This window comes from Lipotes vexillifer, unplaced genomic scaffold, assembly GCF_000442215.2.
Source record: "Lipotes vexillifer unplaced genomic scaffold, Lipotes_vexillifer_v1.1 scaffold2228, whole genome shotgun sequence".
Lineage (NCBI taxonomy): Eukaryota > Metazoa > Chordata > Mammalia > Artiodactyla > Lipotidae > Lipotes > Lipotes vexillifer.
The window spans coordinates 70731-87742 of record NW_006783836.1 but is presented as its reverse complement, the minus strand read 5'-3'; the positions used below and the strand labels follow the sequence as shown (position 1 = coordinate 87742).

General features: G+C 33.3%; 1 protein-coding gene across 1 annotated transcript in view; it reads left to right on the top strand.

The window, feature by feature from the left end:
- Window positions 1-229: 229 nt before the first annotated feature.
- The window catches only part of LOC103082944 (tolloid-like protein 1), a gene marked incomplete at its 5' end in the record, with an annotated part of 73724 nt that continues 56941 nt past the window's right edge, over window positions 230-17012 (top strand). Inside the window, 8 exon segments of the mRNA XM_082931048.1 lie at window positions 230-332; window positions 2822-2938; window positions 4132-4188; window positions 4191-4276; window positions 5217-5277; window positions 13541-13759; window positions 15391-15516; window positions 16609-16769. Of these exon segments, the coding sequence (XP_082787174.1) occupies window positions 230-332; window positions 2822-2938; window positions 4132-4188; window positions 4191-4276; window positions 5217-5277; window positions 13541-13759; window positions 15391-15516; window positions 16609-16769 (930 nt within the window).

The window sequence follows — 17012 nt, the reverse complement described above, 5'->3', positions numbered from 1 at the left end:
GGGCTCGAACCCGTGTCCCCTGCATTAGCAGGCAGATTCTCAACCACTGCGCCACCAGGGAAGCCCAAAATGGGTGTTTTTTTGAGGTGTTTATTTTAAAAATATTAGAGGGATACTGATACAGGAAAAAAAATTTGCTGTGAATCTCTTTTCACAGTAGTCCTGGGTTCCTAGCCATGTGAAGTTACAATCATTTTTAATCTGTGTATTCTTTTGTTACATTTTGAAGATTGTCTTTAACTTTACTACGCTGGACCTATACAAAAGTAGTTTGTGCTGGTATGATTACATTGAAGTAAGAGATGGGTACTGGAGGAAATCACCTCTCCTTGGTAAGAGATTTTTTTGCCTTTTATGTGGCTATGCATGTAGTCTGTCTTGTCCAGAGACAATTCTTTCAAGAGTTATCTTAGGGTTTAAAATGTATGAGACCAACATTTTAATTTTTCTTATACTTTTTTCAATCACAGCAAAAATACTCACAGACAGATAAATAGACAATTAATTGATTTAAACCAGCTTCAATTATGAGGTGGTAATTGGACCTGAACATAATTATTTAGAATAGGTTATAGTGAATAATCATCACATATTCTGTCTTTTTAATTTTAAAATCAGAGTTTTAATGAGTAAACTAGATAAATTGTGTATTTGTGTGTGTATGTTGTTTTGCTTTGTTTGCTAAGGCAGTAGAGCATGAGCTGTTAGGTACACATTTGGTTGCTGGCCTCCTGCACCAAGGATATTGGTTCCTATTGTAGACGTCACAGTTTTGCTACTTAGGTTTTTGTGGCTGAGAAGGTGCATCTGTAGTTTGTGTCATAAATTGTAGCTCACATTTGGTGCTCATGAAAGTATGCTACCAACATTTAACCACAGACCACATAACTAACTTACCTTAGGCACTTTCTGTTGCTCTCTGTTTTACTTAAAGGTGAGAGCTGCTGTGAGCATGTGAGCATCTACTCTACTGGCTTTTTTTTTGAGATTGTACTTCTATTTTTAGAAGTAGCTTTACTCAGCTGTGTTTATTTGCCTACATATCTTTTCTTCTTAACATCTAAAACCTGCTGAATGGACACTGTTGTATTAAAAGTGACAGCAGCCATAGTAAGTCCAAGAGATCTGTAGAAATGCTTAAATTAAGGAAAAATTAAGATTTGAGCTAATTTGATAAGTCAGGATGAGGAAAACATTGTCTTGAACATTTAGTTTCTTAGCCTAGATGAAGCAATTTGTAATATATGTATGTGTGTTCCAAAGAAAACATTTCATTAAACTCATATTGAAAAACCAATTCTAAAACTGAAATATTGAGAACACTTTTTAGAGCACCATCAGCATTACACACTGCAGGGTATAATGGCCTAACAGATTGGCTTAGTCTGACTACAATGTTCATGTGGAAAGCTTTCCCCACTATTTCCTCTGAGACCTTGTTCCTCAGAGTGTAGCTGTCACACTGGCAGCATCAGAATCACTTAGAAGGTTAGAAGTGTGGAAATGCAGGTCCCACTCCATACCTTCTGAACCAGAGACTTCATTTTGACAGACTCCCTGGCAATTCATATGCACATTATAGCCTTTTCTCTTTTAGTCAGGTTATTTTCTTCCAGTTTCCTTTTTTAAAGAATTGAAGTATAGTTGATTTACAGTGTTGTGTTTGTTTCAGGTGTACAGCAAAATGGTTCAGATATAGATATATATTCTTTTTTCAGATTATATTCCATTACAGGTTATTACAAGGTTTTGAATATGGTTTCCTGTGCTTTACAGTAAATCCTTTTTATCTGTTTTATACATAGTAGTTTGTATCTGTTAATCTCATATTCCTAATTATCCCTCTCCCTCTCCCTTTCCCACACATTACAGTTTAAGGGACATTGCTCTCTTTTCCATGCCCCTAATTTACTTTGCCATTTTGGGAGACATTTTTTCACCTGCTATCTGTTAGTATGAATTTGTTTTAAGTTGACTGACATTTTTCATATACTAAAACTATGCATGACATCATTACCAAGGGCACACAAAAATGGATGACAATATATTATTCTTTGTGGAATTATTTCATGTGCATTGTCATATTTAACTTTCTGTCATCATAAAATCTTAGAGCACAGTAGCAGATATACAGTAAGCAATGAATATTTGTGGAAGGTTGAGGGAGGGAAGAAGGAATGACAGGCAATAATATATTTGCTCAGTATTATACTTGCCTGTGGATAAACAATCAGAAAAAAATTAGAACTCATTATTAAGTCTTCTGATACTGTTTGCCATTCTGCCTACTACACTACATACTACAGCTTTATAGATGAGATGTATGTAGTAACGTAAGATCCTTGAGCAGTCTGTGGGTTTCCCTGACAAGTCGCCATTGAACATGGCTAAACAAAGAACTATACTTTGAGCTGTCACTTCCCTACTAATGACCAAACTGAACATTTGAAGCAGTTTTACAGGATCACTTGTACTTTTTTCTGTTTTCCATAGAATAATATTCCCCACCTTGATATATCATGTGTCATTTTACAAATAGGACATGTTTTGAGCTAGCTGTTTCTTAATTCTACAGATAATGATACTGACATCAGTCAGTTAATCTGAGAGTGATATGTTCCAATATTCTATAAATAAATATGAAGAGATTTATTTATCCACCTTTATTAAGTAAATATTAAAGAATAATTATGGCTCTAGTTCTTAGGGGTAGATACAGGAACCAAATCAGGTTTTATGCATGCAATTTGTAGCTAGTAGGAAAAGCAATTCGAATATAAAGTCATATTTAGGAGTCTCTTTATTCTTTTATTTCTTTTAGGTAGATTCTGTGGGGACAAATTGCCTGAAGTTTTTACCTCTACAGACAGCAGAATGTGGATTGAGTTTCGTAGCAGCAGTAATTGGGTGGGAAAGGGCTTTGCAGCTATCTATGAAGGCAAGTCACATTGAGTTTAGAAATGGCTTCTTCTTAGACCTCCAAACAGAAATATCCTTTCTCTGAATTTCATTAGAATGATATTGTAACTGTATTTTAATTACAAAATTGTCTAAACCTGTATTATAATGTTCATTATGATGATTTTAATAAAAATACTCGGTAAATTTAAACTGCAGAAACAACCTGCTTTCTGGTACCAGTAATGTGGTAACATGTAAATGTACTCATCAGGGATGTGTGGGGAAAAAAAAAACTCATTATAGAGATGTGTGGAAAACAACAGCAACAACAAACGGCAAAAGAGTTCTTAAACTTCGGTTGTTTTTTCATGACAACATTAAAATGTTATGAAGAAATTACCACTTCTCTTTATGCTGAGTTTGTATGTATTTGATGCCTGTACCGCGGAAATGCCTTGATAAAGGAAACTGCACAGAAAGTAATTGCACACAGTTCTGGAGCTTGCTTTGTCTAAATGAGAGAGTCAGCATTCAAGAAGAATTTACTAGAGGCTTTGTTCTATATGTATCTAAAACAGTAAACTGGCATTGTGCTTCCTGGCTTTAAAAACCTTCTTGCCAGATCGTGGGTAGAGAAGACCTTTCTTGCTCCTGCCTCTGACAGCGCAGAAGTTTAGGCTATTTAGAAGACAGAAGATTTCTTCTTCTCTTAGACTTTTAAGAGATGGAAGCATTTGTTTTAGAGATTAACTGTGTGGTTGTGAAGAGTATGGTTTGGATGGAGCCACAGATGTTGAGCACGAGGGCCACTCACAGCCAGAGGCCTGGGGAGTTTTGTGGAGCTTCTCTCCTGATCAGCTCCTCCACTGAGGTAAAAGACCTAAAGAAGCAGTTCAGAGAGTCAGAGGAAACTCACATAGAATAAATTACAAAATCTCAAAAGGTTTTTAAAGTTTTTTAAAAAAATGCTTGTTTTTGTAAAAATGTGAATTAACAGTGATAAAAAATCATATATTCCTCTGCTGACTGTTATCTAATATTTATAGTTAAGTGGCTAGGTTTTTTTTTTTTTTAACCAACTAAATATTTACAACCAGCCAACCTTGATTTTTATAACCTGGTTTTTATGTACTCAGCTCCAGGCACAAAACTAAAATGTTATCTTAGAAGCAAATGAAAATGAAGTGGCATGTCTAGGTTTGTTTATTTGTTTATTTTTGCTTTCCTCAGCTATCTGTGGAGATGAGATATGTGAAAATGAAGGACAGATTCAGTCTCCTAATTACCCGATGACTACAGGCCGATGAAAGAATTTGTATGGAAAAGAGCAGTGTCAGAAGACTGCTATGTCGGGCTGACCTTTCAGGCCTTTGAGGTAAAGTCCTTCAGGCAGCCTTTGTGGGGCACATCCTCCATAAATGACAGTGCATTGAATGGGATCCTCATTAAAAAAGCAAAGAACTAGAGAATCAGCATTTTCATCAACAAAGAAGCAAAGGATTGCCTATAAAATGCAACATCAAGAGCGAAAGAGGTTTTTTTTTTTCTTCTTTCCTCTTACTGCAGACATTTTCAAGAAGATTAAAGTGAGTTTACATTATCTGTGCTTTTTGAATTAGAATGTTTGAAGTACTGTCAATAGTTTCTTTTGACAAATGCCCAGGCTTGTTTCACAAGAATGCTTGAAGAGTCCATTAAATAAAAAAACTTTTATTTCTCTTCTAAACTAAGAGGTTAAAGGTAGATCATCTTTTTTGTTGTTGTTACAGTGTAAATCCATTTTTCACCTTTTTATCATTATGCAGAAAATTATATCAAAAAACAGGGATTTAAATATTCTTAGGAGGTTTTGACTTCATCAAAAATATTTACTGGGGAAGAGATCAGCACCGACATTGCATTATTAGATGAGGGCAGAATAAACCAAAGGCCAGTCAGAATCCTGGAGCAAAGTCTGCATCTAAAACTACTGCACTAGCTAATGAGTCATTTTTGTGTAGTGGGGAGAACTGAGTGAGGAATTAGAAGCTAAGAGATATGGGAATTGTCAAGAACTCCTGAGCATGTTTAAATTACAGAACCAGGCTAGAAATTGAGAGCCCAAGGTGGAGTAGGAAGGAATGATGAGGTGCTGGCAGTAGGTCCAAGAAAGAGTTAGAGATCCAGATGCCATTACTGGAGATTATTTCTTTACTGAAATTAGAAGGCCTACTTACTGTCCAAGTGATCAGAAGGCCGGTGTAGAGAACCCCATTCATTGCCAGGATGTGCTTGCTACTGAGTGTGGTGACTGTGTGGTGTCCTAGTCCCCATAGCAGGAGCCCCAGGGGAATCCAGGTGTTACTCAAAAGTCCAGAGAAACTCATACCCCCACCTGTAAACTGTGTAACATACTTTTTGGTATTGTCTCTACCCCTTTGCTTGTACCTTCTAATTTTCAAGACATATTTCTTTTTAATCATGAGAAAACTCTCTTTTATGCTGTGATCATGATGTTTATGCCCCTGACCCCTTTGCATTTTTGGAAACCTTGGTTCTGAGATTATCTGATTCACATTTATTTTTAAATTTTATTGGATTGCAAACATTATTCAAATAGAACACTTTATTGTAAAGAGTAAACTAAAATTGGGTAGGACTCACTTTTTAGACCAAAACAACTGGTTCACTGAAAAATTATCTAATGACCACATTACATGTGTTAATATGTTGTGCTATTGCAAAAATTAAGAGATGAACTGCCTTTCAATATATAATTCGATGTTTTATAGAAATCTATTATAGTAGTGATGTCAGCAAATACATTCATTCCATGCATCTAAAAACTGAGATGCAGAAATTGCTGGCTTAGCTGGTTTGCAGTTTTTTTTTTCTTTTTTTTTGGTTTTCTGGGGTTTTTTTGTCTGCTTGTTTGTTTTGATATATCAATATAGTAAGAGTGATATTCTTCAAAAATAGGATAATGTAAGGACAAATAAGAAAGATTTACACCTCAGGCACTTAAAACCATGCCTGACACAGAGTAGTCATTTAATAAATACTTGATTAAGTTAATGAATAAGTTATTGCTAAGCTTTGGAAATGAGGTAGAGTCATGTCACAGTTTGGCTGATTTTATTTATTTATTATTATTATTTATTATTATATATTTATTATTATATTTATTTATTTATTATTTATTATTATTATTTATTTATTTATTATCTCTAGTTTCCTGTCCTTTCTTCATTTTGTTTTATTTCCTTATGTTTTTCCTCCTTTATTCATATGGTGGACATATTTGAATGTCTAGTAGGCCTCTCATCTTTAACTGACTAACATCAAGCCTTTGATTGTCTTGTTTTACTCACACTAACCCACTCACCTTCAGTCTTCCCTATTTCAGTATTTAGTGTTTCAGTATGTCACTATTTACTCAAGGAATATTCCTAATTCCATTTTTTGTCTTAAACCCCAAGGCCAATTAATAAGCATATTCCATTTGCTTTGTCTTCAAAATATACCACATACATGACCACTTTATACCTACTTTCTGGCCACCACTGTTGTAATCACTGCCTCTTGCTTTGGAACTTTGATGAGCTCTTCACATCTCTACACTTGCCCTACATATCCTGATATACACACAACAGCTGGGATGATACTTTCACAATGTAAGTTATATCAAACACTCCTCTGCTTAAAGTTTTATCAAACACTACTCCCCATGTGCCTCATGGAGAAAATCTTTGTGTTAGACTTTCAGGCGTGCATTATAATGCTGTTGGCCATGAGTTCACTGTTAATGAATTTGAGTATCTGTGAAGGTACCTTTAAACAGAAACACACATAAAGCAAGGTTAAATATTGATTTTATGACAAAAATTTTATGACCAGAAGCTCTCAGAAACCTAACCCTGAATTTCTCCAGGAGCCATGAATCAGTATTCACTAACTCAGTGTTTTCAGTGACTTTGTTGAACTCAACTACTGCTAACACTGAGAATCAACTGTATATATTTTTAATTTGGTCTAGTGGTCATTAGGTGGTTTGTTTCAGTTACTCAGTTATCTGTTTATATCAATTTGTTTTTATTTATATAACATTTTCAATATACAGCTTATGCATTTTATATTTAAAATGTATAATTTTAAAAATATCTTCACTGTTTCTCAGTGTTTTGTGTCTTTCTCTGACAAAACTGTTTTTATTCACTGATATTAGTCTTTGACTTTTTCAAACACTTTCTATTTTTGTAACTCTTTTATTCCCTATGTCACTCTCTCCCTTTTCAGATAAAAGGGCCCTTAAGATAAGCTATTTCTGTTGAAATCTACTATAAAGAACTTACTGGCTGTTCATTATTTATGCCTTTCTGTGAATTTATGTCATGAATATTCACCTCTCCTAATGCTACTTAGATTTTAATGTAAGTACAGAAAGAAATCTGAACAAGTGCTTTTGTTAATAGAGTCCTAATACTTCTGTAATCATCACCTTTGGGAAGATTTTTCTTCTCTAGTAGTTACTGGTATGTTGACTCTTAAGACCAAAACTGAAGTGAGTTTGTACATGAATGTAGATAATGTCTAAAATCATTTTGAAGAACTTGTCTTCTCTTCAGCAGTGGTGTTATTTGTAAAAAAGCCTCTATACTACTGTTTCACTTGAGAACTTTCAGTATGCAGAAATACATAAGAGAAAAAGTTGGGGAGACTTTAATAGTACAACTTCAAACAAATGTCAGTAAAGCAGGAAATAAGTGAAATAAACGCAGAGCTTAGTTATGTTTAATTAAAATCCCTACATACATTTATTTAAGTGGGATTACATTTGAGGTACTTATCAATATTTCTACACACTGTGATTTTGTTATACTTTCCTTTTGAAAACCATAGTATATAATAGTCTTTCCCATCATTACTAGCAACATTCTAAACTACATACAAAAGTTTTTTATCTTGGTACAGTTGACCCTTGAACAACACAGCTTTGAACTGCAGGGGTCCACTTATATGTAGACTTTTTAAAATAAACATAGTACCTGTTATTTTCATTTTATAGATCTTTAAGTGTGGGGGAAAGTTTGTGTTTGATTAGAGATCACAATATATGGAATCAGAAGAATTAGGGTTTAAGTGGTGAACCTCTGCAAACTATTTCAGCCTCCTTCCCTTGGGTGAGTCATTTATCAGTTCCTTTGTTTTTGTGGCAGAGATAGCAGTTGGCGGTTTTTCAACTGTTCTGGGTTGGCATCCCTAACTCCTACGTTGTTCAAGCGTCAGCTGTACTTTGTGAATTACCTGATTAAGAGTAATCCTTTAATTCCTTTAAATATTTTATATTAATTTAAGTTAAGTAGACTAGTCTTTGTGAATGAACTAGGAAGCCAAGACAAGATCTTAATTAGTTAACATTTTAATGCTTGCCCTGCACTATTTTTGGATATTTGGCTAAGAATATATATTGGTTAATGACTATATAAGAGAATATGACTATATAAGAGCTACTATATAAAGTAGTTCTTCAGAATTATAGTTTAGGTTACCATTCTGCTCTGCAAGATTAGATTAAATAAACTTGCCCAAGGTCACACAGTTCTTAATTGGTAGACTGTGAGTGATACCAATTCCATGGCCTGGCACTCTTACACCCAGATCTTGGTAGCAAAATGAGGCATCTAATTCTCTCATGGCAATAAATTCTTTCCCATCATAACTATTGTCATTTGTACATTTGAGTTGTTTAATCAGTAAATGCCTGTCAGTCAGGGACATGTCTGTTTATTCATCACTGTTTATATACTATCAAGTATATATTTATTATCTGGTCATCATAGGTTTTCAGTAAATATTTATTAAATTTATGAGTTAAAAATAATTGTGTCATGAAGGAAAAAAAAAATCAAATGGCAGCATTGAGAAACCTGAATCATATAAAAATAGACCTAACCCAGACTTATGGTTTTGATTTTCACATGGTTGAGCATTTTGTTTTTTCTCCTCCATTTTTGAGCTCTAATTGTATACATATCAATATTCATTAAGTATTAAATAGTAATAATAAAACTAATACTAATTAATAAAATATTAAATATGACAGTGATACATTTTAAAATAATCTATTAAACTTTTTTCCTTTTTATTTAAAATTCCTTTTGTCATAGCATTTATTACTTAAATTTACTGTATTTTTCTCATTATTAAAATTAATTTATTTTTAATAATAAATGCTAATCTTGATTGTTTTTGTTAGTCATACTTTTCTTTAACATTTTACCCGAAAGCAAAACATGACTTAGCATTTTTCCAAATGTATAGAACTTTAAGTTATATTATCTATAAAAGTTAAATCATTTATGGAGTTGATAGTATGAATTATAGTTTGAAATTACATTCTAACACTCATAGAAGACTTTTTTTATTACGGTAAAATAGACATAATATAAAATTTACCATCTTAACTATTTTTTAAGTGTATGACACAGTAGTGTTAAGTACATTCACATTGTTGTGTAATCAACCTCCAGAATATTTTTCATCCTGCAAAACTGAAACTCTTTACCCAGTAAGCAACAACTTCCCATTTCCCCCTCCCCCCAGCCCCTGGCAATCACTCTTCTGCTTTATGTCTCTTGGAATTTGACGATTCTGGGTACCTCATGTAAGTGAAATCATACAATGTTTGATTTTTTGTGTCACTTTTTAAAAATTTCACTTAGTGTAATATCCTCAAGGTTCATCCATGTTATAGCACTTGAAAGGATTTCTTTCCTTTTTATGGCTAATATCTCATTTTATGTATAGACCACATTTTGCTTATCCACTCATCCACTGATGGACATTTGGATTGCTTCCACCCCTTGGCTATTATGGATAATGCTGATATCAACATGGATGTACAAGTATCTCTCCAAGACCCTGCTTTCAATTTTCCAAATATAATACCTGGAAGTGGAATTGCTGAATCATATGGTAATTTTATTTTCAATTTTTCAGGGAGTATGGGAGAGCTTTTACTGAAACCATTACCTAGAAACTTTGGAGTTTTCAGAGGTTTTTACAAATAAGTAGGTATTGCAGTAGATGTTTTTGCAATGTTATATTTATTTGGAAATTTGATTGTAAAATGAAAGCAAAGTTTGTGAATGGCCCCTGAGCCTGGGTATGGTATCTTGCTCCAGGGCTGGCATTCCTTCCGTCTTAGAGCTCCCCCACATGCACTGACCACAAAGCTCTGCACTGGTTGGCAGTGTTAGAATGAGAGGCTGACTACTTTAGGTTACTTTTAATTGATTTTAGTTCTTGCTAAATAAAATAACTCAGCTTTTTGATGCTTCCTCTCTAACCTGCCAGTAAAGACATGGACCCCCCACACTTAGTAATGAAATGTAATATTAATCCCTTCTGGCTAAGCTTTGTACTTATTCTTCCTTCTTTGTGTATTTGGATTTACTTCCAATATCATTTATATATCAGTTTTCTAAAAAATCTTCAGAGCTTAATGTCACTTTCACTGTTTTCTCTATATACATGTTAGGTCTGTTTATGTTATGATAAACTTGCCACATTCCTATATGGTTTGTGTTCTGATTACCTTAAAGTCTGTAATAAATCAGCATTATCATTACCAAACATATTTATTACATGTCCACGCTTTAAATCAAGAAGAGACTGTTTTTCCTTTTCTTTTTTTTATGAATTACTGACTTTGGTGTTCTTTTAATCATGGTACCTAAGGTTACTGGCATAACATCAATGAACTTATCCACTTTTTAGATTCAACCATATTTATTTCTTCAACTATATTTATACTAATCGATGAAGTAATCGATACTGCTGGAGAAAATGTTACACAAATAACAAAATAACTCAAACTCTCATTTGTGCTCACCATCATTACTGTTATGTGGATGTAGTTGAAGAGGTATAATTATAATTAACACCAATAGAGAAGATTTATTGTGCTGGTATTGCAATTAGGATTAAAATAATTAAACTGGAAAAACATGTAAACAAAGATCATGGAGGTCATTGATATGATATGTAGGTCAACAACCATGGCATTTACTGTGTGAGACTACAGTGTATATTTCTATTGTTTTATCCCTAATACCAGGTGCATAATACTTAATATATAAGTAATATGTAATTCATAAATAGGTACTGGTGGAATCAATCCTAAAATTGGTCATTTTTATTCATTTTACCCATGAGATATTTACACCTTGTGTATCATATAAAATATTTAAAGCTCTAATTTTTACGAAGTAACCAGTGAATATACTGTAAATTAAAATTTAAAGAGATTATTGTTTAACTGTTAAAGGAACAGAGTGAGTTTTATATACAGAGAAATACCCACTATCCTATATCCTTTTAATTACTGATCATATGTAATTTTTTTCAACAGTGTCTCTCTTGTTTTCTTCGTACTGTAATTTTCAAAAGCAGTAATTTCTTCAAAATAGTAATTAAAAACCCATTTTAATTAACCTTATTTTTTACTCTGGTATGGCTTCTGATATGAAGCAACGTGATTTTTTTTTCTATTAATTAACTTTCTATGGCAAGCAGCTACTTTCTTCATTGTGTGTTCTCACCCTTTCCTCTTCTAACTTAGCCTTTTCCCCCCTTCCAAAATAATTCATGAGTTGCAAGCATTTCATTCTGTGATGCTCAAGCAGGTGAAGATAGATAGGTTGACTTGCTGAGACCTTTGGTTATTTTTCCTACAGTTTTGTTATTTGTTCAGTTTTGCTTACCCTTTTATCAAGTTGTACACCCTGAGAGTTTTAGATGTTATTTGATATGTCCCCTTAACCAATGAATAGACTTTGGCCATCTGGAAATGTTCTCATATTTATAGAGAACTCTGATTTTGAAGGGACTGTATTAAAGACTGAGAGAAGGTATATTATAGCTGGTCAGATTGGCCTTGTCACCTCAGTGACTAATTTTGTTCCTAGTGAGACTGCTAGCTCTCCCTCACCTCTCTATTTAACAGCTACTGTCTCAAAAGTATGCTTTAAATAATGAGATATTTTTAATGTTAAATATTTTCCAATTCTTTCCCATAATTCCACACACAAAGAGAATACATTTTTAGGGAAAAATCTGGATTTATGAGTCACAGTGAGCTCCTACTGATAGTAAAATTGCAACCTTCAATCCTGCCACCCCCACTGCTCATACTTCCTATCTTGTTTCATTTTGTATTCTTCCATAGAATGTATTATTTTCTAATATTTAATGATTATTATTTACCTTGTTTATTGTTCCTTTGCTCTCTACCCACCAGTATAAGCTCCAGCAGGGCGAGGCTCTGTTATTTTGATGAATGATGCATACTAAGCAGTGAGAGGAGTGCACAGCACAGAACCGGCACTGAATATTTATTGAAGAAATGAATGAATCCTGATTTGTGATTGGGAAAAAGGCAGCAGCAAATGCAGTACTTAGTTCTAACCAAATCTGCTTCAAAATCTATTTTCTTCTGTTTGTCCTTATGCTGCCTAATTTGAAGACTATCATTGTTAATGTATTGACAAATCAGGAAATGACTTCTTCAACCAACTATACCAGAAGTTTCATGCATACAGGTTGTAGTTCATAGAATGAATGTGTTCCCTGACATTCGTTCTGTAATAGGAGAATTCCATAAATTAGTGAATTGTATGTTGAATTTTGGTTGACAACATGTGATACTTTTCATGGTTTATAATTATAGATGTCAGTGCTGTCCAGCTTCAAATACCTAATAAGTAGTTGACTCTATTAAGACTTCAGAGTTAGAGCCCATTTTCTGTGAAAAAAACAAAAGCAAGAATTCATTTAGAAATTGTCTTATAATTTATAAAACAATTTGTAAATTTTGTTTTGTTTTTTGTAGAAGTTTAGGGCTAAAACAAAGGTCTACAAACATTCACTTCTTCATAAAGCCAATAGTCTGAGCTAATATTTGCATTTAGTTTTTTAGGAAAGAGATTGAGTACATCCAGGGTGCACAGGTCGAGAATAATGTGTTAAGGTAAAAGGCTCATCTAAACATGCCTGTTACCCTGAGAGGGGTAGCCAGTGCTAGTTCTACAATGGAGTAGTCTTCCCACACAAAGCTATGCTAACTATGGATAAAGGATTTCATAGACTAGGAAGAAATGTAATCCCATGTTATCAGATTTTGCTTTAAAAAGATATGTATAACCTAAAATAGTGCAACATTTGTCAATAATATGAATTCAGCCACTCTATTGATAAAATAATGATTTTTTGATCAACTATGAACAATTTTTATAACTATGTTTCAGAACAAATTATGCATTGTTTATAGCATATCTAGCCCAGATTTCTAATGATAATTATTAGTCTGGATTCTCTTAAATTCTATTTTCCAAAGAATTACTACTTGTATTTTTATTTTATTTTAAAAGGCAGTTAACTTCTATTGATCCTAGTGCATGTGGATGCACTTTTTCATAGATTTTTTCCTCTGTCTCTCTACCAGAATAATACATCCTTTATTCATGGACAGTATAGATATTACCATACACACTCAACAGAAATGCTCTCTTGGTATAAGTAATATGGCCGTGTTAGTACTATGGCACTGAAAATACATGATACTTTTTTATAGAAATTGTTTTGTCTATTAATGAGATAGATCACATATTTTTACTATTACAGATTGAGAGACATGACAACTGTGCCTATGACTACCTAGAAGTTCGAGATGGAACCAGTGAAAATAGTCCTTTAATAGGGCGTTTTTGTGGTCATGATAAACCTGAAGATATCAGATCTACCTCCAGTACCTTGTGGATGAAGTTTATTTCTGATGGAACTGTGAACAAAGCAGGGTTCGCTGCCAAATTTTTTAAAGGTAATTTGAAATCATTTAAAGTGGAAGCTTTTCTCTGTCAAGGATAAATGTGGTATTTATCTTTGAGTTAGGGGAGAAATAAAGTAATATTGAAGATTGAAGTGTGCACTATTCATAAAGATATTTTGATGGTTTTTGATGGAATAGTTTACTGGTTATAAAACTGGAATTTGGAGATTTGTAGCACAGGGTAGGAACTCCATTAGGATATTCTACCACCTGTTTTTTAGGAAATAGTCAAAATCCAGAAATATACAGACAAGAGGAAAATATTTGCAATATAATCAACAAAGGGTTCATAACCAGAAGGGGATTACTGATATATAGTTTATCAATTTATTTCCAGGTGGCAGCATCTAAAGCATCCCTTAGAGAATAGAATTCTGTCACATTAGAAATAATGTATGGCCTCCTTAGTAGAACATTCTGATCCCTAAAATGTCTTTTTGACATTATTACTGATCAGCTTTAATTTTGAATTGTATAAGCAAATTTTAGTTTATTTTCATGTCCCGTTTGGTGTGTATTCCTCAGGTAAAAAGAAAGCTATTTTAGTGCAAATAATAACATCAGATTTGTATTTTGAAAATTCATAGGCACTTAGGTTAAGTGTGTTATTATAGAATAAAATTCTTTTATGTGAAGAGAAAATAAATTTTCTCTATAATAATTTTTAAAGAATAAGTGATGGATTCAGTAGTGTATGTCAAAATTTAGTGTGAATAATATCTAGATATTTTCATTATTCAAAGAGCAATAATATAATTGATTTTTCCTGAGCATTGCTTAGATGCTCACCATTTGAACTGAAAGGCAGAGAACCTTGACACTTCTACTATATGTATTCCAAGTATTCATTAAAATGTTCACTTACATGCTTTAAATCTTCTCTATGTTATATTTTACAGTAGAAGAAACATACTATAAGAGTCTCTCTTGTGATGTTTGTGTATTTGCTTAACAAAATGCCTAGTCTTTGGATGATGCATAATTTCTCCAGAGAATATTGTTTGCTGTTTTCCTAACTCACAGTAGGTTATTCCTAAAGAGTGAGATTATGGAGTACCTTGTCATATGTGTTTTTTTTAAATAGTGTATATTTTTCATATGTCTATTTCATATATATTTTCATGTTACCATATACAATTAAAATAGTTTCTGTTTACAAAAATATGGAATTATTGTATTTTCTGGATCAACATATCTATATAAAAAACAGTGAATGTTTTCAATTTAAAGAGGTCTATTAAGTTTCATAGTTTTCCTTTTTTTTAATTTTTAGTCACCATATTTTATTTCTTAATAATGATATTACTTTAAAAGCATTTCTTCAGACTACCTAGCAAACTATACAATGAAATGAACAAGTGAATCCATGTTTTTTCAGTAAGTTTTTCTATTCCATTCTGAAAAATCTCTAGGTTTTAATAATCCTCTTTAACTTTAAAGTCAGAAAAAAACATACTGTGTCTGAGATGAGGTGATCTTCAGTTGGACCAGTCCTTCTGGTTCTTACACAATTCTTAGATTGCAGTGACATGGGTTCTTCTATGTCATCAGTCAAGGGCTTGCAAATTGTTCCTGTTCCTTCGTTGATGAAATCAATTGTCTAATTGTCGCCATTTTTATAGAGGAAGACGAGTGTGCCAAGCCTGACCGTGGAGGCTGTGAGCAGCGTTGTCTGAACACACTGGGCAATTACCAGTGCTCCTGCGAGCCTGGCTATGAGCTGGGACCTGACAAAAGGACCTGCGAAGGTGGGACCAGATGTGCACGTGGGGTTCCCTGCCTGAAACCCCTACCCATTTCCTTCTATGTAGTCTCATTCTCTTTCTCTTTTTATGCCTCCCTCTTATACTAGAATAAAATAGACACAGTTATGAAGAAAATACAGTATCTTTAAAACACAGGACATTGTATTCCAGATAATAATGAAGTTATGTGGCTGTTATTTCCGCGTGACTACTAAAAATAAATACACTTTAGAAACTTACCAAATATGGTAAACCTGAGATTACAGGTAGTTTAAAAAATATATTTATAAATATAGTAATATTTATAAGTTAACATACATATCCACATATACATACATATGCCTATATATGCAAAGGCAATTCAAGAGACCAGTTACTTTAGCTAACTCTTGACTCCCTAGGAATTAATTAGGAACTGTGTACAATATGTTCATTTCACTTAACTTGCTTTTGAAACCCTAACTTTCCTAATTTCACTATCAATAAGAAAGAGAGGTAACATAAATAGTACCTCTTTTAAATAGATCATCCAAAAGAGAAAGAAAACCAGTTGTTAAATGGAGTTTTTGGAATAACAAATATGCTCTATTTACTATAGTTTACCTTGCCTTCTAGCTCAAGTAACTCCTTCCTTGTCTTGGAAACAAGTAACAAGTTCCTTGTCTTGGAAAAAAAAAAGAGTTTGGGGAAATAAACAATTGATTTTGGTCTTAATACATCATGCTGTATTGTACTTTACATATATCTTTTTATTAATTCTCACAACAATCGTGTGGTGTCGATATTATTATACACACTTAAAATATAAGAAATCTGACCCCCAGTTTTCTTTATATTGCTCACCCAACTTTGAAATGATCTAAAGTGTGAAGCCATCATTTTCTTCGCTCCATATCTACAAAATAACACTTTATAAATTGGATTAGATGATTAAAATAGTTGTACTAAAGACTAAGGAATAGAGACTGCAGCTTTCTAGATTTTGAAAAATCCAGAAGATGGTTGAAATTTAATGCTGAGATGTTTGATTATCAATGGAAAGGTGCTAAGAAGGGGGTAGATTTATTAGGGGAAACCTTTCCCTTTTCTTTCTAGCACCTTTCGGAGGACTTCTTACAAAACTGAATGGCACCATAACCACTCCAGGCTGGCCCAAGGAGTACCCTCCCAACAAACACTGCGTGTGGCAAGTGGTGACACCAACACAGTACAGAATGTCTATGAAGTTTGAGTTTTTTGAATTGGAGGGCAATGAAGTAAGTGAATAATAAATATATTTTTTTATAAAGTGTTTTAGGAATCCCTAAAGACAATCTGGTAAATTAAAAAAAAAAGAGAGAGAGAGAGAGAGAAGAAGAAAGAAAGGAAGGAAGGAAGAAGGAAGGGAGGGAGGAAGGAAGGAAGGAAAAAAGGAAGGGAGGAAGGAAAATTGCAGTAGTACAATAGTATAAATGCTGTAGTCTTTCTTTGCTCTATTTCTCATTTCTGCAACTGCTTAT